At 46.4% G+C, this 20,233-nt stretch overlaps 1 protein-coding gene across 1 annotated transcript; it reads left to right on the top strand.

The window, feature by feature from the left end:
• The first annotated feature begins 5,516 nt into the window (after nucleotides 1-5,516).
• Nucleotides 5,517-10,846, top strand: PCNA (proliferating cell nuclear antigen). The gene is made up of 6 exons (XM_088470808.1): nucleotides 5,517-5,873; nucleotides 6,481-6,578; nucleotides 8,756-8,823; nucleotides 9,107-9,301; nucleotides 10,190-10,313; nucleotides 10,587-10,846. Exons 1-6 carry the CDS (start codon nucleotides 5,653-5,655, stop codon nucleotides 10,664-10,666), a joined length of 786 nt encoding a protein of 261 aa, XP_088326934.1. The 5' UTR covers nucleotides 5,517-5,652; the 3' UTR covers nucleotides 10,667-10,846.
• The last annotated feature ends 9,387 nt before the right edge of the window (nucleotides 10,847-20,233 follow it).

Raw genomic sequence — 20,233 nt, 5'->3', positions numbered from 1 at the left:
AGGTGCTAGCGCCTGCTGCCCTTTGTGCCACAGTGCCCACCATATAATACAGACAGTTGTCGCAATTCTCACTATATAATGCAGAGTGTCGCAGTGCCCACCATATACGTAATATAGAGTCACAGTGCCCACCATATAATGCAGTGCCGCAGTGCCCACCATATACGTAATATACAGTGTCGCAGTGCCCACCAAATAATACAGAGTACCTCAGTGCCCACCATATAATGCAGAGTGTTGCAGTGCCCATCATAAAATGCAAAGTGTCGCAAACCACCATATAATGCAGAGTGTCACAGTGCCCACAATATAATGCAGAGTGTCGCAGACCAATATATAATGCAGTGTCACAGTGCCTGTCATATATACGTAATGCAGTGTTACAGTGCTCACCATATACTGCCGAGTGTCGCAGTGACCATCGTATAATGCAGAGAGTGCCGCAGTGACTGCCATCTAATACAGAGAGTGCAATGTATGTACAGTGAGGGAAAAACCCATTGTTAGTCCCGTTACATTAAGGTGCCAGTGTCTGCTGCAACTTGTGCTGCAGTGCCCACCATATAATACATAGAGTTGTCGGATTACTCACTATATAATGCAAAGTGTCGCAGTGCCTGTTATTTACGTAATATAGAGTGCTGCAGTGACCAACATATAATGCAGAGTGCCACAGTACCCACCATATAATGCAGTTTCGCAGTGCCCACCATATTATGCAGAGTTTCGCAATGCCCACCATATAATGCAGAGTAACGCAATGCCCACCATATAATGCAGAGTTGCAGTGCTCACCATATACGTAATAAAGAGTGCCGCAGTGCCCACCATAAATTGCAGAGAGTGTCCCAGTGCTAGCCATGTACGTGCCTCAGTATAATACAGTACCATATAATACAGAGTGCCGCAGTGCTACCATATAATGCAGAGAGTGTTGCAGTGCTCACAATATGATAGAGTGTCGCAGTGGACGTGATATAATACAGAGAGCATCAGTGACCCACATATAACACAAATATGAATACACCCTTTACACACGCAATATTAACACACCCCACCCTGACACACACATACAATACATCACCATAGACAATATTAAAACACAGCATCCCCCAGCAAAAAACATATCCACCGTTCTCCCCCCCAAACTCCAACCCCCTTAGATAACACTAAAACATTTTTGACACCACCAGTTACAGTTTGAAAAGTGATAATAAAGTAATAAGTTGACAGCAAATCAGCTCCCAACTGTCATCTCACAGGCTGTGTTTGAAAAATGACAGTTGGGAGCTGATTGGCTGGCACCTTATCACTTTTCACTCTGTCTCTTAACACTGCTTAGTAAATAGACCCCTCAGTGATGGATGGACATGGCTCCTCTGCTGTTTGTGCACTGCAGTGAGTGCCTCCAGCAGCCTGGGCTCCTCCCCCCGCTGGCTGCGTGTGATATCACAGGGGAAAATGGAAGGAAGGGAACCTACTTTACACAGGAAGTGGGTGAAACTTCGGCCACTGCGGGGGGCGGAGCTTCATTGACCGATGGCAGCGTACCCCCCTCCTGTTCGTGGCCCGCTACGCTATGCACCCTAACAGGAAGGGGCGTGGCTACAATGCACTGGGGCCCACTGGGGAATTACCCGAATCCCCGACAGCCCAGTCCAAGCCTGCTTAGGGGCCCAGTAACCGTAGTCCCAGAAAGAGACCTGCACATGAGCAGTACAGATCATGAGCATTTGCATATCTCTAACCATCAGAGATGTACGCAAACCATCGAGTTTGTGTACATCTCTGAATCAGCTACATTGTGTATTTCGTATCGCAAAGGATACTTTGGCCTTGACAAACACGTTGTGTATCGCAAAGGTAACTTTGGCATTGACAAAGTATCCTTTACGATGCAAAACGCGTTGGTGATAGTTGAGTGTTCCTGGCGCTCCTGGGTGAGGTAATTCCCGGCCGCGAAACACATTGCTAACCGGACCCGTGATCCACATTCCCAGCAGTGGCCGCAGTAAGTGGACCTGCTTCAGCATCGGATGCCAGGAGGTAAGAGGAGAGGTTATAGGGAAAGTTAGTACCTCCACAATGGCTGGCAATAAAATGGGACTCTCCACCTACCCCTTTTTTAAAAGGGCTATAAACACTAATATCTTTGTTATTTTGCATGCATTGTGGAACTCACTATACAATTTATAGAGAAACCTATACACATCAAAAAAGCACTCGTTTTCTTCACGTTGCAATTGATGTTAATTGAAACTGAGCTGCTTAGCACACATCATTAGCACAGAGTAATATATATTTTTTTGTGATGTACTAAGGGCAGAAATGCAGTCAAACCCTCCAAAATGCCGTTTTTGGGGTTTGACCGCATTTCTCATATGTACTAAGCTCCAGAATTTCAAGATCCAATCGGATCCCACCCAGCGGCGCGCGTGTCATTCTGCACATGTGCAGAAATCTGCCAGATGGACTTTTGGATCATAAACCCAGAAGTCCCTCTATCGCAAAGGACAGCTCTTAACGGGAGATTTTCTAGGTACATACCGGCGTATATATAGCCGATATGTACCCATCTATCCGATAAGTGTTGGAATGTACAGTATCACAGATTAAATGCTTAGTACATCCCGTCCTATATCTGGGTGGGGATACGTTGAATATCAGGCTTGTCGCACCCAAAAGCACTGGAGCAAAGCGGCTAAACCCGCCTAAACTAATGAGCATGATGCGAGAAGTGCCTTTTGGGCACCCAAACAGATGAATTTTCGCACATTTCTGCTCGCTACCTCAGGAGTAGGGATGGACATCAGAGGCTGAAGGTGAACAACCACCGATGTTTCCGATTCGATGGAAGTACTTTTTCCATCGAATACCAGAAATTTGATCGTTGCCAGCCATCGGATGCAGCTTTCCGATGCCCATCCGATGGCTGCATGTGGAGGGAGAGCACACACCGCTACTCTGCATAGCGGAGCAGCTAGTGCACAGCAGGAGAATAGATGACGGCATCTATTCTCTGTATAGGAGGAGCCTGGGGGCAGCCCAGCATCTCGGAGAGTGCTGGGCTTGCCCCTACAGTGACTTGGACCACTACTGGGGGCACTGTATAAGGGGCACTACACAGGGGGGGACCATTACTGAGGGCACTGTATAAGGGGCACTACTGGGAGCACTGCATAGGGGGGACCACCACTGGGGGTGCCGTATAAGAGGCACTACTGGGGGCACTGCATAGGGGGGACCACTACTAGAGGCACTGCATAGGGGGGACCACTACTGGGGGAACTCCAAAGGGAGGACCACTACTAAGGGCACTGCATAGGGGGGACCACTGCATAGGGGAACCACTACTGGGGGCCCTGTATAAGGGGCACTACTGGGAGCACTGCATAGGGGGCCACTGTATAAGGGGCACTACTGGAGGGAGTGCCAAGAAGAGCCACCCTTTCCAACATGCCCCGCCCCCTCTTTGGCCGGTACTATCACCACTGGGTATAGTATCGAATTGTTGCGATGCGATGGTTACTTACCATTGTATCACATGATTTAATGTCAGAAGCCCAGCAACTACTCGATGTCCATCCCTACTCAGGAGAGTGCGAGCAGAAACTTGTGCACTCGGGGTAACCACGCTCGATCGGAGCAACAATTCAATTGCTCCGTCGGGCACCCACTAAGAACTGGCACACAGAAAACAATCAAATTCCCCCTATGAGACTCCACAATTACCTAGATATGTTTCTTTATATCCAATTGTGATGTGAGACACTTTTATGTGATTCATGGTACATACACACGGTCAGATTTTTCTTCAGATCTAAACTATAACGATTTAAAAAATCGTTCAAATCTGAAGGAAAATCTGACATATCTGAACGATGAACGATGCGCGTTCACGATGGTCAGATAACAATATCTATCTGACATCTGATGTGTTTGCAGTCAGACTTGGACGATTCCATTAATTTTAATGCAGTCAAAAATCGTTCAAATCTTTGGTAAAATCGTTCATCTGACAGATCTGACCGTGTGTATGCACCATAACAATTGATTTTAACAGAAATTTCTCTGCTTATTTACTGTTCATTACAATAATATTGAATATTTAAAGTACTGGTTTCACTAGCGCACGGAGGGGGGGTTTCTAAGTACCCAGAAACCCCCCCCCGACCAACCAATATATTTTTTTATTCAGAGATGGAGACAGCCTTGTATCCATCTCTGCATCATCCCCTGGCCACCCACGATCGGCTGCGCGGTGCTGCCCGGCCAGGCCCCTGCCAGTTCAGATGTCAGCGCTTCCGCGTCAGGTGGCTTTCATACCACCTGACGCGGAAGCTCTGACAGCTGAATCGGCAGTGGACGGGCTGTGCGCCATGCTCACAGCCCTCCCAGAGGGAGCTAGACAGAGGGAAGCATTGCCGAAGCTGGGCTCCACCTTCCGGCTCACGGACGGAGGCGGACACAGGAGCAGGGATTCAGGTGTTTTGTTTTTTTTTGTTTGTGTATTTTTCGTTGTATATGTAAGGGGCACTGCTGGGGGGAGGCACTACTGGAGGGCACTATATTGGGGGCACTTCAAGGGGGGACCACTAGTGGAGGCACTGGCACTGCTTGGAGTCACTGCTGGGGGGAGGCACTACTGGGATCACTGGCACTGATGGGGGGAGGCACTGGCACTGCTGGGGGGTACTATCTAATGGGCACTACTGGGGGCACTAAATAAGGAGCACTGCATAGGGGGGACTATTACTGGGGGCACAATATAAGTGACACTGCATATGGGGGACCACTGCTGGGGGGAGGCACTACTGGGGCACTATATAAGGGGCACTACTTAGGGGGGAACCACCACATAAGGCACTGCATAGGTGGGTCTACTACTGGGGGCATTATATAAGTGGCACTACATAGGAAGGACTACTACTGGTGGCAGTATATAAGGGGCATTGCATAGGAAGGGGACTACTACTGGGGGCACTACATAAGGAGGACTACTACTGGGGGCATTACATAAGGGGCACTACATAGGGAAGACTACTACTGGGGGCACTACATAGGGAGTACTACTGGGGGCCTCTGTCGCGCGCACCTACTTATATATGTGTGTAGACATATATAATGGAAACCCCTCCCTGAGAATCCTGCGTTTGCCCCTGGGTTTCATGGAAAAAAAAAGTTTTATATCAGCTTATCAAGCGCAGTCTCTCATTTTTCTTTATTTAAATTAGGTGTGGGGGGGGGGAGACACTGTTTTTATTTCATTGCAGAGTGGCTCTAATGCTTAGTGAAAGGACATAATGACTGTACACTGGGAGTGCGCACAGTGCTCTGTGAAATGACATATAATGGTTCTGCCACCTAGCACATACATCATCATCACCGCCCCGCACACTAGTGAGTGTGACTGAGGACAGGGACAACAGAAGGCGGGAAACGAATTTGGCGCCTTTCTCCCCAGCTGACGTCGCCGTCACATGACCGGAGCTATAAGAGGCGGGGGAGGTGCCGCTGTCCGGGCTTATTTGGCGCCGGAGTGAGGAGAGCAGCAGCTGCCGGGTGCAGTCTCCAGGAGGCGGGAAACCCATCTTCACCTTCTTCTCACCGGCTCCGTAACACCGTACCCCAAGCACACACACTCCCTCCGCCATGTTCGAGGCGCGACTTGTGCAGGGCTCCATCCTGAAGAAGGTGCTGGAGGCGCTGAAGGACCTGATCGATGAGGCGTGCTGGGACATCACCTCCAGCGGCATCAGCCTGCAGAGCATGGACTCGTCCCACGTCTCCCTGGTGCAGCTCACCCTCCGCTCCGACGGCTTCGACACCTACCGCTGCGACCGCAACCAGTCCATCGGGGTGAAGATGACCAGGTGAGAGAGGCGGCTGGTGCCTGCTGTCAGCGCAGGAGCTGTATGTGTGTTGGGGGGGGGGGGGGATATAGCTGCAAGTCTTAGCCCCAGGCTTGTCTGCACGGTGCTGTGGCAGGGATATGGCGTACGCCGGTGCCCCGGTCCGTGTTGGACTTGTCCGCTCATGTCTGCTTCTCGCGCGTTTTTCCATTCCCGCTGCGTGTCCCAGAGCGCGCGCTGCATGACGTCACCGGCTCTCCCCGCAACAAAGGGCCGCGATTGGCGGGACGTGTCACATGGGGGGGAGAAGCCGGGCATGTGGGCATGGGCACATACACAGCGCTAGTACTGGGGGCACTGAGCTGCTACCTAAGATGCGGCTCTGTGTAGTACCCTGCAGCCATTGTAGTTGCTCAATATACGGGGGAGGTCTGTTAACGCTTGGAGAGGGACTGTACCAACCAATCGGCTTCTAAATTGTTTTTAAAACAGCCAGAAAAGTGACAGGAGCTAATTGGTTTTTACTTTCTCTCCAAGCCTTGATAAATCTCCCCTTTTTAGGTCTTTTAACAAAGCTATGCTTGTTGTGTGCAATGCTTATACTGATTGTGCTTCTAACTCCTCCTAGTATGTCCAAAATACTGAAGTGTGCAGCAAGTGAGGACATCATCACCCTGCGGGCAGAAGACAGCGCAGACACGGTCACAATGGTGTTCGAGTCGCCCAGTAAGTCTCCAATCCACGTCCAGGATTGGGGGGGGGGGGTTGGTATTGGTGCACTTGTTCAACAGCTGCTCATCTTGCAAGCCACTGAACACCAGTTTGGCTGAAAGTATGGATCATGGCCTTAATACTGGAATTGAGTCTTTTGGAGCATATGTATCAAAGCTTGATGCAAGATAAAATTGAGACTTGCATCACCAACAATCAGTGCCTATAATTTAAACACCGCCCAGCAAATGTAAGTTAGGAGCTGGTTGGTCATATATATCTCATATCAAGCTTTGATACATGGTGCCCCCTAGTCTGGTTTCAAGTTGGAAAGAGAAGTTCCTGGGTATATGCAGATCTATGTAATTGCATTAAGCACCTGCCCATCATAATGTATGTAAATAAAAAACATCTGCTCAGTTACTCATTGTAAATTCATACATTTTATTGTAGCTTGTTTTTCAGACAGTTTGTCTATTGGTCATAACTTGTTTTCACATTTTGAGAACACAACCATAGTTCTCAATCAGAGCAAGTAGCGGTTTACTATTGCCCTACTATACAGCATGGGTTCTCTGGCTTTTGTATCAAATGGTTATTAAAAAGACAGCTTAAGGTGTGTAAACCGATGAAAGATGCACGGAAATGAGAATACTTTAGGCACATGAAAATGGGTGCAAAATTCTCAGTGGGTGATTCCGTTCTATATTGTACTGCAAATGTTTTAATTGTTGGCAACACTCACAATTTGCAGTTGTATGTTATGTTTTGTAATCTAGAAAGGCCTAATGGACAGTGCATGTTGGTGGGTAACTTTATATATTATGACTTGGAATTTTGTTTAATTATATAGCATATGATTGCATAATTTTTATTCAAGTCTTAAGACTCGTATCTACTAGACAATATTTTGAACAATAGTTACCGTTCACTATATGGTCCAGTGGATATGCTGTCAATGAGGTGGTTAATGTGGTTCATCGCCTGAACCTGCTGTCCAACCTGATATTTTACCTGATATCATTGGGCTGTGCAGGTTTGGGGATGAGTGGAGGGAGCTGGCATTGAACGATAGTTAATATCGTTCAGTGTGTGCTCAAATGCTGACCGCCTCCTTCCAGACTGCTTTATCCAGACTAGGGACGAATGACAGGCGTCTAAATGTAGACTCCTGTAATTTGCCCGACGTCGGGAGACAGGCGCCCGGCATCCTGATCGAGCGGATGCCAGGCGCCGCGGCAGACAGCCGCGGTAAGGGGAGGGTTAGGTTTAGGGCTCCTGGGGGGGACTTTGGGTTAGGCTTGGGGGAGGTTGGGGTTAGGCACGTACCCCCCTGGGGGACTTGGGTTTAGGCTGAGGGGGGGGGGGTTAGGCACCCCAAGGGGGTTAGGTTAGTATATACTTTAAGGACGATCAGTATTGCTTCCGTTGTCAGGCAGCCGCTGTTGGGAATTGCGGCCAGCGGTAATACATATCACACCCTAGTGCAGTGGTTCTCAAACTCTGTCCTCAGGACCCCACACAGTTCACTTTTTGCAGGTCACCCAGCAGGTGCACAGGTGTATTCATTACTCAATGATACATTTTAAAAGATCTACAGATGCAGCCAATTATTTCACTAGTAATTATGTGTGGAGACCTGCAAAACATGCACTGTTTGGGGTCCTGAGGACCGAGTTTGAGAACCTGTGCCCTAGTGGATATGTGGCTTTACTTTTGATAAAGGATCAATTACTCATTTAAATTGGCCACTAGGTGTGCTGTTCCTTGGGAGTCTATGTAGACTGAGCAACATGGCAGCTTCTGTTAATGGGAATCATTGATATGCAAAATAGATTCATGTAGTTCACTTGACTATTGATACTTTTTTTTTTTTTTTTTAACGTCACATCGAAATTACATAGTTTTGAGGAGGGGGGGGGGGTCAATTAGGTGCTGGTTTTACCTTGCGGCTAATTAAAGGCACTGCCAATTTCAAATAACTGGGACACCCATGGTTTTACTGCACAGGAAAAATGTCAATTGAACAGCTCCAGGCATGGTGAACCACACACCTAATTGAATTCATCCTTTGTTTCTGTAAATTTTCAGATATGTTTAGATTTCTTTCTATAGTTATGTGCATTGCTACTTGGAGTGCAAGGTCTTCTAATGTGTGCATGGATTGATTATTTTTTTTTTTTTTTAACCAGGTCAAGAGAAGGTCTCTGATTATGAGATGAAATTGATGGACCTGGATGTTGAACAATTAGGAATTCCAGTAAGTTTATTGTCTTGTTCTACAGTCTAAAATGACTGACTAATAGTCCTTTATCTCTTTAAAGTTCTAGGCCAATCACTGTTGGCATTAGTGATTGTATGTGCTTCAGTGGACTCTGCGTTAATGTAATTAGACAGATTGAGCCCACAAATTTACTACTTAATTCTAAAATGAATTCACAATCTCACACAATCAATTTCCAAAATAAAGTAAAATGTTGTGGAATGTCACTTGCTTGTTTCATGTCTACATTGTCAGTCATCCAACGCTTGTTTGCCTTCAGGAACAGGAGTACAGTTGTGTTATAAAGATGCCATCTGGAGAGTTTGCCCGCATCTGCAGAGACCTTAGTCAGATTGGTGACGCTGTTGTGATCTCTTGTGCGAAAGATGGTGTCAAGTTCTCTGCAAGTGGAGAGCTGGGGACAGGGAATGTCAAGCTGTCACAGACCTCCAATGTGGATAAAGAAGAGGAAGCTGTAAGTGTAATTGTGTTAAAACTGACAATATATTTTTGTTTTTTTCCAATAATACTAGGGCTTTAAGGACCCTATGTAATTGCTGCAATTGACTTCAATTTATACAAAGATATCCCTGCTATGTATTAAACTCACAGGGGCAGCTTTAGCAAGTTGCTTTCCCAGGGTAGTTTTGTTTTTGTTTTTTAGATTCCTGAGAAACTGACACTGTACATGCTGCTGTATCATATTACAGAGGCTATGGGAGAGGGATTGTAAGATCCTTCTGTGAGGTTGTCTCCATAGGCATAAAGCAGTTGCCATTTGAGGATGGTGTGAACCAATGGGGCCAAACTAGTTTGGCGCATAAAGGTCAGATTGTAGTCCCTGTTGATGATGGGGACTGTAGTTTAGTGATTATTATTCTTTTGCTGCATTAGGCTGTTATTACATAGTGGGAATACATTTAAATGCAGCTGCTTCTGAATAATTTCATGAAGTATGGGCTTAAGAAATAGTCCCCTAAGTGTCAATTTAAAAGTAGAATTGTTCTTGGCCAAATTCTCTAACAATCAGAAGTTTCTTGCCTGTACTTTGGCAAAATTTAAATTGCATTCCAATGCTGTTCTCCCGCTGTACAAGGATTAGAGCATATTAGTGTTCATGGCTGATGGTTAACAACTGATCACTGAGACTTCTTACTATAGGCCATTGTAAGACCTTTCAATGTTTGTCCTCCATAAAACATGCATGCCATTTTGTGTGGTGTAGCTTGTCTAGTTCAGAGGTATGGGTCAGATGTACCATATACTTTAATGGGTCCATAGTCACTTTGTGTTATTCCTCAGAACACGACTGGGCAGTCACACAAACTGCATGTAACCTATATCACTTTTTTTTCCTCACCAGGTAACAATAGAAATGAATGAGGCGGTTCAGCTAACATTTGCTCTGCGGTATTTGAATTTCTTTACCAAAGCCACACCGCTGTCCCCAACGGTGACCCTCAGTATGTCTGCCGATATCCCATTAGGTGAGTGCTGGGATTTGAACATGTGAGCCTACGAGTAGTTGAAGTGAGGCATGTTTCATAATTTAAGGGGGTGTTGGCAAAAGTCTTATTTGAGTACTATAATAATAATAATAATCCACTGGCTTGCACAGACTTTACATTGGTGATTATGAGGCAAAGTTTAGATAAAATTCTTCCAGTTTATTACTAGGTATATTTTCTTATAGCTATCAAGTAAAACATTACATTTGTGGCCTGACAATCTATTTAATGGTTTTTTGTTTTTTTTTACAGTGGTGGAATACAAAATTGCAGATATGGGACATGTGAAATATTACCTGGCTCCCAAGATTGAAGATGAAGAAGCTTCTTAATATTGTATAGCTTTTTTAGGCAATGTCACCAGAACATCCCAGCTCTTCTCAACTGCCTTGTAACAGTAACGCAAGATAACAAACTGGCTGTACTTCTAGGCATGTCTGTAGATATTTTTGTAAATAATCACAATCTTTGTATAACCTGCCATGTGAAGCCAATAAATCTTTGTAATAATGGTCTGTCTTCATTAAATGTAGTTCTGGGTGCTTGGCAACATTTCTGAATGGGGACAGAACTATTTGGGACTCCCTTTAACTTGGTACATTATATGATGTGTGACCCAGCAATGATGCAATGTAACGTTATATTGCGTATGCCGTGAACACTGCACGATCCGGTGTAGGTCTGCGCAATTTTACATTCTTAAAGGAATAGCACCGCATCGTCCCTTGCATTCTCACTTCTGTGCAGAACAGCAGATGATGCAATGAACAACTGATCAGGTGTACACACTGTATGATATGCATGTTCCGAGTCGCATTGGAATGTAATGTAAGTGTAGAGGTTCCCAAACCCACCATTAAAGTCCAGTTTTAAGGATAATCCATATGTTCAAATAGTTGAATCAAATTGAGGTACTAATTAATGCCACATATCCACTACACAGTTAAACGGAGCGATTGAATGATAACGACATAGTTATCATTCAGTCTCGCTAATCTGCTGCAAATCGGGTAGTTTAATATCAAAAACGACTAGCGATGCGTGTGCCTGCTGGTCGTTTTCGACATCTATCATCGCCCAAACATGCTGGTGAACCTGACTATGTCAATGTTTGGGGATGATTGATGTGCCTACACTGAACGACTGATCGCTCGGTGTAGGCACATCAGACTGAAACAACTGCATGATTACAATGTCGTAATCGTGCTCATACCGGTTTCCTAGTGGATATGTGGCATGTCACCTGTGCTTAAGCAAGGATATCCTTAAAATGTGGACAGTAATGACAGAGGTTGCCAACCTTTGATTGTGTGTAACTAGCTTTAAACATGAGCACATTTAAGATTAGCGTTTGTTCAAGGTCTTGCACACAAAAAACTGCAAATACTAGAAGAAGTTCAACGCTATACAACGTTCAAATGTTTTCCTTTTATAAAGGGCGGCTTGTGTTGAGTGTTTACTGATCCCTATGATTGGAGCAGGATAACTGAAGCTTAGGCACATACATATAATGCTATTTCAGAAGGTTTACAACTTGCAGCGATATTCCTGGTCCTTAGCAGAAGGCTATGGAGCAAAATGTTGCTGTGCTTACAATGTACCATAACACTAATGGAGCATACACACGGTCATATTTGTCAGATCTGCCAGATCAAAGATTTGAACGATTTTTGACTGCATTAAAATGAATGGAATCGTCCAAGTCTGACTGCAAACACATCAGATGTCAGATATAGTTAGTTATCTGACCATCAGAAACATGCATCATTCATGTGACAGATATGTCAGATTTTCCTTCAGATATGAATGATTTTTTAAATAGTTATCGTTCAGATCTGAAGAAGAATCTGACCGTGTATGCTCCTTTAATGCTAGGGCTGGTTCAGATAAGTATTTTGACTATGCTCCTTTGAATAAACTGGATTGAAAATTATGAGTAATATTGGACAAAAATCTGTAAAAACAGATTATATATCACCAGCAGAGTGGCATTGCTGCATGTGAGGTGACTGTCACACCTGTACTACCTGGGAGTCTTAACAGCACTGATCCTGGCTCCTACAGCAGCATGGGTGGAGGACCTGTGTTTACTACTTCGTGGTCCATCGTCTCCACATGGAGACCTTGGGGTATAGCTGGATCCCGGGCACCATGCAATTAAAAGCTGTGCTCCCAGGATGCACTGGGACCATCCTCTATACCACACCCCTGAGCCACAGGCACCTCATTTCTAGTTGGTGCCTGGCAGCAGTTGAGGCACTGTTTTGTGTAGAAGGGCTGGTTGGCAGCCCCCTAAAGCCGATTTTATTGAGTTGGTTCTGCGGTCATCCGTGCTACCGCTCAAGTCACCCTGACTCCAGTACAAATCTGGGGATCACGGCACGACCCCGGAGTCTGTGCTAGCCGGGCTCCGTGGGACTCCCTGGACTGCTGCCGGCACTACGATGGTCAGGTAAGAGCGGATCACAGCTTGCGGTGAACCGCGTGTTATGCAGTCTTTATCTCCGGTCTCTGGGGACAGACCGGAGGTGCCTGCAGTGACGACAAGCCCACCATACCCTGCGCGTCCACTAGACCACCAGGGACTTGGAGGTGGGAACTTTCTTTCGGCTAAGGTCTTTGGTGGCCATTTTCTCTGGTGCATAGCAGATATCTCTGGACAAGCGTGCGGACCGGTCCACCTCTATACCTCTCCCCTGGGGTTAGTGTATACAGTACTATAGCCTTCCCAGACACTGAATCTGGGTGGTTGATTGTAGTGCCAATGTGCAGTATAATATGTATCTGCATTGTATGTGACTTATGCTAGTGCTGTCTTTTTTTTTTGGATTCTCAGTCTATATCCTTTTCCTACAGCCCTAACAGGTGTGTGTGGGGAGGTTTCTTTGATCTCACATATATAGACTTGAGTATTTGTGAGGTCTGTCACATGTTTGTGTGCCGCATGGTGCCATATTGTTGGACCAGTGTTTTGCATACTTTGTGGGTACCCAGTTATGCGCTTCCTGATTTCATTATATATATATGTATGATAGATATAGTCAGGTGCATAAATATTGGGACATTGACAGAATTTTCATATTTTGTCCTCTATTCACCACCACAATGGCTTTGAAATGAAACAAACAAGATGTGCTTTAACTGCAGACTTTCAGATTTAATTTGAGGGTAATTACATCCAAATCAGGTGAACGGTGTAAGAATTACAATGGTTTCTATATGTGCCTCCCACTTTTTAAGGGGCCAAAAGTAATGGGACCATCAACTCAAAAGCTATTTCATGGACAGGTGTGGGCAATTATTCCCTTGTTATTTCATTATCAATTAAGCAGGTAAAAGGTCTGGAGTTGATTCTAGGTGTGACATTTGCATTTGGAATCATTTGCTGTCGACTCTCAATATGAGATCCAAAGATCTCTCTACAACTGCGGATACGCAGTTGCCTGCGAAGTCGCCGGGTGTCGGTTCACTCGGCAATGCAGGTTCTAGGATCCATGGTGTCCACATTCGACATGGTGGAATATGCCCAGTTACATTCCAGGCACCTGCAGGGGCTGATACTATCCAAGTGAAACGGGTTATCTCACCATATCAAGACGCTGGTGCTTTCTCCAGAGGTGCGCCTGTCTTTGTCTTTTCTGGCTACAAACAACTCATCTCACCAAGGGTCTCCCCTTTTGGATCCCGGACTGGGTTCTTCTGACAACGGACGCCAGTCTCCGGGGTTGGGGCTTGGTGACCGACCCACACTCATTGCAGGGCCATTGGACAGCGAACAAAGCAATCCTTCCAATCAACATTTTGGAGCTTTGGCTGTGTACAGGGCCCTCATGATGTCAAGACAGGTTCTTCATGGAAAGGCTGGGCAGGTTCAGTCCAACAACTCCACCAAAGGGGCGTACATCAACCATCAAGGAGGCACTCTAAGTTGGGCAGCCATGACAAGTGTCACACATTCTGACTTGGGCAGATTGTCACCTCCTGGCCATCTCAGCAGTGTTTATTCCGGGAGTCCTCAATTGGGAAGCGGACTTCCACAGCAGTCACGACGTGCATCCAGGGAAATGGTCTCTTCACCAAGAGGTGTTTCAACTCCTAGTGGACAAATGGGGCCTTCCAGAGGTGGACCTCATGGCATCCCACCACAATCGCAAATTACCAGTGTACGGGTCCAGGACGAGATGCCAAAGCAAGCTTAGTGGACGCTCTGTCAGTGCAGTGGACCTTCCAGTTTGCTTATCTATTTCCTCCAATATCCCTGCTTCCTCGGGTTCTTCGGAAGTTCGAACAGGACGGAGGCACGGTCCTGCTGGTGGCTCCAGCTTGGCCCAGACGTCATTGGTACTCAGATCTTCGGAGTCTTTCCATCGACACACTGTTCCTACTGCCTCAACGTCCGGACCTGTTGTCTCAAGGTCCTTGCCTTTACCCGGACCTGGATTGTCTGTCTTTGACAGTGTGGCTCTTGAGACATACATCTTAAGGTCCAAGGGTTTCTCTAGCTCTGTTATCAGCACGATGCTTCGGGCATGTAAACCTGCCTCCAGTATCTACCACAGTGTGTGGCATACATATTTTCAGTGGTGTCGCACTAGGGATTACGACCCTCAGGTGTTTCGTATTTCCAGAATATTAGCATTCCATCAATCTGGTTTTTGCCTGGCCTCGTTGAAAGTGCATGTCTCTGCAGTATCTGTGTGGTTCCAACGAAGGACAGCTCCACTCCCGGATATCCGCACCTTTTTCTAGGGTGTTCTCCGGATTCAACCTCCCTTTATTCCTTTAGGTGGCTCCTTGGGACTTGGCGGTAGTTCTTCGGGCTCTCCATTTGAACCACTAGATTCGGTGGAAATTAAGTGGTTAACGGCTAAGACTTTATTTCTTCTGGCAATTGCATCTGCCAGGAGGGTGTCAGAATTGCTGCTCTCCTGTCATCCTCCCTGTCTGATATTTCACCAGGACAGGGCTGTGCTTCGCACTCGCCCATAGTTTCTGCCTAAAGTAGTTTCTAATTTTCACATTAATCAGGAAGTTATTGTTCCGGCCTCTCAGTCACCTGACCTCTCGGCGGGTAAGTCCTCTTTGGATGTGGTCTGTGCTTTTAGGGTTTATGTGGACCGGACCAGTTCCCTTTGGAAATCGGATTCCTTATTAGTGCTCTTTGTTGGCTGGCCATCCCCTCTTGTGAAAACCAAACAAACTTTGGCTAGATGGCTTCCTATTATCTTAGAGGCTTACACACAGGCAGGTCTGCCTGTTCCGGCTTGTTAAAGCTCATTCTACTCAGTCTGGGCAGGTCGCCATGGCGCCTCGGCTGCTCTGTAAGGCGGCCGCATGTTCTTCCATTCAGACCTTTCTGAGGATCTATGCATTTGACAGCTTAGTCTCTCAGGATGCTTCCTTTGGGAGCCGGATTCTCCTCTCAGCGGAAGAGTGTCCCCATCCTTAGAAGGACTGCTTTGGGACATCCACAAGGTCTCCCTGTGGAGCCTATGGACCCTGAAGGAAGAAAATGAGAGATATGGTAAGAACTTACCTTAATCGCTCGCTCTTCGAAGTCCACAGGGCACCTGCTCTGACGCACCTGGCTTCATATGTATGTATGTATGATTCTCGAGTGTTCCAGTCTTCCTTCTCTCTTTTTCCTCCCCTGGCTTTGGCTACTTACCAACTGAGGTACCTGTGGCTCGGGGGCGGGGTATAGAGGATGGTCCCAGTGCATCCTGGGAGCAAAGCTTTTAACTGCGTGGTGCCCGGGATCCAGATCCAGCTATACCCTAAGGCAGGGCTCGACAAATCCCGGGTGCCAGGTCGCCATGGCAACTAAGATTTTAGTCCTGGTGAGCAGGATTTCCAAGCCCCCACCCCCTACAGGGAAAGCTCCATTTGCCCGCTGAGATTTTACCAGCGGGCGCCCGACTCCCCGCAGTGGCACTCCGGTTCCACCCCACGGGCACTATGGGAGATGTCTCTCCCATAGTTCCGAAGAGCGGCAGACGACAGTGGATGCAGGATCATGGCCTAAGGTAAGTATTGTTTTTTTTTGTGTGTGCGCGGCACACTTAGTGGGGGCTTACTACTGGGGGCACTATTAAAAGGGTCTTACTACTGTGGGCACTTACAAGGAGCTTACTACTGGGGGCTTACTACTGGGGGCACTATTACAAGGGGCTTACTACTGGGGGCACTTTTGCAAGGGGCTTACTACTGGGTGCACTATTACAAGGGGCTTACTACTAGGTTGAGGGGCACTGAATGGGCATGTGTGGTGGTCTACAAGTTTTCATATATTTTGGTAATGGACGATGGTCTGGCTCCTAAAGTTTTAAGATGGCTCCTAGATTTTACAAAAAGTTGTCGAGCCCTGCCCTAAGGTCTCCCTGTGGACCCTATGGACTTCGAAGAAATAATAAAGGTAAGTTCTTACCATAGCGCTCATTTTTGAGGGTCTAATCTTAAACAATGGTGCTCCCCAGTATTAGTAGTTCACTTGTGTTTTGGCATCCTACTCTGGAGTCCTGAAAGATCAACATGGTGCAGTAAAACGGCACAAAGTACCATGTGCATATTTGTCCCATTGCCTGTCAATCCATACAACTACGTTACTTGTCAGAGGACCTTTAGCTCTTGTGTAAAGCTGGCCATACATGGCACTGCGACGCGACGGGGGATCAGACGACTGACATATTGGTCCGACATCATGCCCATACAGTGTGCGATATAACAGCCAAATCGTACCAATCCTGCGATTGGAACGGCTGCTTTATCTCACCGTGAATGGCCTGCTTTAGGTACGAGGGTCCCTGTTGCTGAACATGCTTCAGTTGTGTAAAGTGTGAAAATGTTATCTTAATTGATGACCTTTGGAAACAACTGCATTCTGGTCTACAGATCACTTAAACTGTACAACCCTTTTTGGAGTGTTATACCCCTTTTACACCGGAGCTAAAACCCGGGTTTTTGAAGGGTTAACCCGGGCAGCTCCCTGGTGTAAAAGGGCAGAGGGTTGGATTGCCGGGTAACTAGCAGGGTTTAACACGGGCGTAGCCCGTGAAACCCTGCTATGGGAACAGCGCACTCTGGGTCACGATGACCTGGAGTGCGCTGCTAGCCAGCCGATTGGCCCGGCTTCAGTGGCGCTTGGAGATGACGTCATCTCCAAGCGTCCACTTTCACGCCGCAATAGCCGGGTCTATGCAGACCCGACTGCAGTGTGAGCGGCGCTGACTCGGGAATATCCCGAGTCAGCGCCGGCAAAATTCCGGGTCTGATCCGGATAGGAACTTTGTTCCAACTCTGGGTCAGACCCGGAATTTAGGTGGAAAAGGGGTATTATAGTCCCATATTAGATCAATCAATTCTTGCAAATTACTCTGATTTACATGCAAGGCAATTTTTGTTTTACTTTTTTGCATTTTCATGTGCTGATTTTAGGCTAGGTTAATGTGGAAACTGTAACCAGAAATTAATTCTGGCATTTACCAATTTTTTGGGTTCTATTGAAACCAGTGGTAATTTTGGGTAACAAGGTCTAAAGGAAGAGTGTGTGGGTACTGCAATAAAAAAAAGCAGGGCAACATTGATCAACCTGTGACAATTCAGGAGTGTACCAAAACAGGCTCCACTCTGGAGCCAGGGGATTAAAATTGTTTTGCAACCTTAGAACTCAAGGCACACTACCAGTCCAGGTTTTAAGGATATCAATAGTTTAGCATAGATGGCTACATTATAACGTGCACTAATTAAGTCACCTGTGCTCAAGTATGGCTAATCTTAAAGCCTGCACTGTTCAGGTCTGCATTTGTAAAACACTTAATTAAAAAGAATGCATCTTGTACTCTAGTAACAACGCTGGGCATATTATTATTTTTTATTTTTGTTAATCAGTCGGTTCAGAAACATGTATCAGCTGCCAAAGATGTAAGTGACAGTGTTACTGGGCAGTCACCTAACATTCCCCTGCTGTCTTCTAGATCTTGGCGTGGATAGTTTCTAGCATTTGAGATTGATGCTCCCCTTTAAAGTTGGTTGTTTCAGCTGCCTGGAACATTAAAGTATAAAACAGTAGACCATAACCCAATGAAAACAGTTAATGTGTTTTGTTGGAATACATATGATTGACCAACATTCTGATGTTCAGGGTCCAGTAAGTAGCCCAATTCTCCCTGTCCCTACCCTGCATCCTTACTATCGGGATGCAGGCATCTGTATCTTGATCTCTTCGGGATGGCAGCTTCGGTATCTGGACGTATGGCATCCCATCCTGTCTACTAATACTGCTTTTATACCTAAATTCCGGGTCTGACCGGTAGTTGGAACAGGGTTCCAAACCGGATCAGACCCGGAATTTAGCTGGCGCCGAACCAGGATATTCCCGATTCAGCGCCATTCACACCAGAGCAGGGTCTGCAGTAACCCGGCTTTTCCGGCATGGAAGTGGACGCTCAGAGATTACGTCTTGTCCAAGCGCTACTGAAGCCAGCCAATCGGCAGGCATGCGGCACGATCCAGGTCATCCTGACCTGGATCGTGCCGTGTACACACCTCAGGATTTTTACGGGTTATTCCTGTGTAAAACCCTGCAAGTTACCTGGGTTGGATTGCCGGGTCACTCCACCCCGGAATCCAACCCAGTCCCCTTTTACACCAAGGAGCTACCCTGGTTTACCCTGCAAAAACCTGGGTTTTAGCTCTGGTGTAAAAGGGGTATAAGCTTCATACAATACTGGCTTTACATAATAACCCCTGCAGTTACCATAGATAATTATAAATGGGAAGCTTTGTAGCTCTAAGGCTGGGTACACACATAAAGATTTTCTGTCCAACCATTCAAGTAGTTGATTGGTTGGAATGAAAATCTGGTAATGTATGGGAGTAACTGATGATCAGCAATTTGCTCCTAAATGCCAGAAAACAGATAAAAATGGTCGTCAGACAAGTTTGTTAAATGTTTGATCTAAAAAATTTGTTCAAACAAGTTTTTGTCCATTTTCTGGTATTTGGGAGCAAATTGCTGATTGTCATTTGCTTTCTTACCTTACCAGATTTTCATTCCAACCAATCAACTAGTTGGCTGTGTACCCAGCATAAGCCTGATGCATGTAACTGCCTGGCTGTGTAATTATAATCCAGTGTATACGCACCTTTAAGCTGCGTATCCACTTAGCGATTTAACCAAGCGATTGCACGAAAATGACGTTATCGTGCAATCGCTTGTTAATCGCCTGCAAATCGGGCATGTAATTGTCAAAAACGACCAGCGCTGCGCGTGCCCACTGGTCGTTTTTGCCATATACTGCCCATCCACTAGCAGACCATAGAAACGACAGCACGATTACGACATAATTGTGCTGTCGTTTCTACGTCTGTGATGTGCCTACACTGAACGAGCAGTTGTTCAGTGCAGGCTCATCTGGCAACATGCTGAACCTGACATTATCGTCAGGTTGAGCAGCTTGTTTGCCCGATGATTGATGTCGGAAACGACCAGCGTGCATCGCTGGTCATTTTCGACTTTAAAGTGCCCGATTTGCAAGCGATTGCACGATAACGACGTTATCGTGCAATCGCCTGTTAAAATCATCTAGTGGATGGGCAGCTTATCATCGCCCATACATGCTGGTCAACCTGACGATCCCGTCAGGTTCAGCATGTGCGGGGATGATGTGCCTAGACCAGACCTGGCCAACCTGTGGCTAGCCAGCTGTTGTGAAACTACAAGTCCCAGCATGTCTTGCCAGTTTTGCTATTAGGGAAAGCTAAAACTCTGGCAAGGCATGCTGGGTCTTGTAGTTTCACTACAGCTAGAGAGCCAAAGGTTGGCCAGGCCAGGCCTGGCCTAGACTGAACAAGTGAACGTTCAGTCTAGGCCAGTGGTTCTCAAACTCGGTCCTCAGGAA

Source organism: Taudactylus pleione, unplaced genomic scaffold (assembly GCF_031769625.1).
Source record: "Taudactylus pleione unplaced genomic scaffold, aTauple2 ptg000105l, whole genome shotgun sequence".
Taxonomy (NCBI): Eukaryota; Metazoa; Chordata; class Amphibia; order Anura; family Myobatrachidae; genus Taudactylus; species Taudactylus pleione.
The sequence above is the reverse complement of the archived record's forward strand: the minus strand, read 5'-3'. Positions and strand labels throughout refer to the sequence as shown.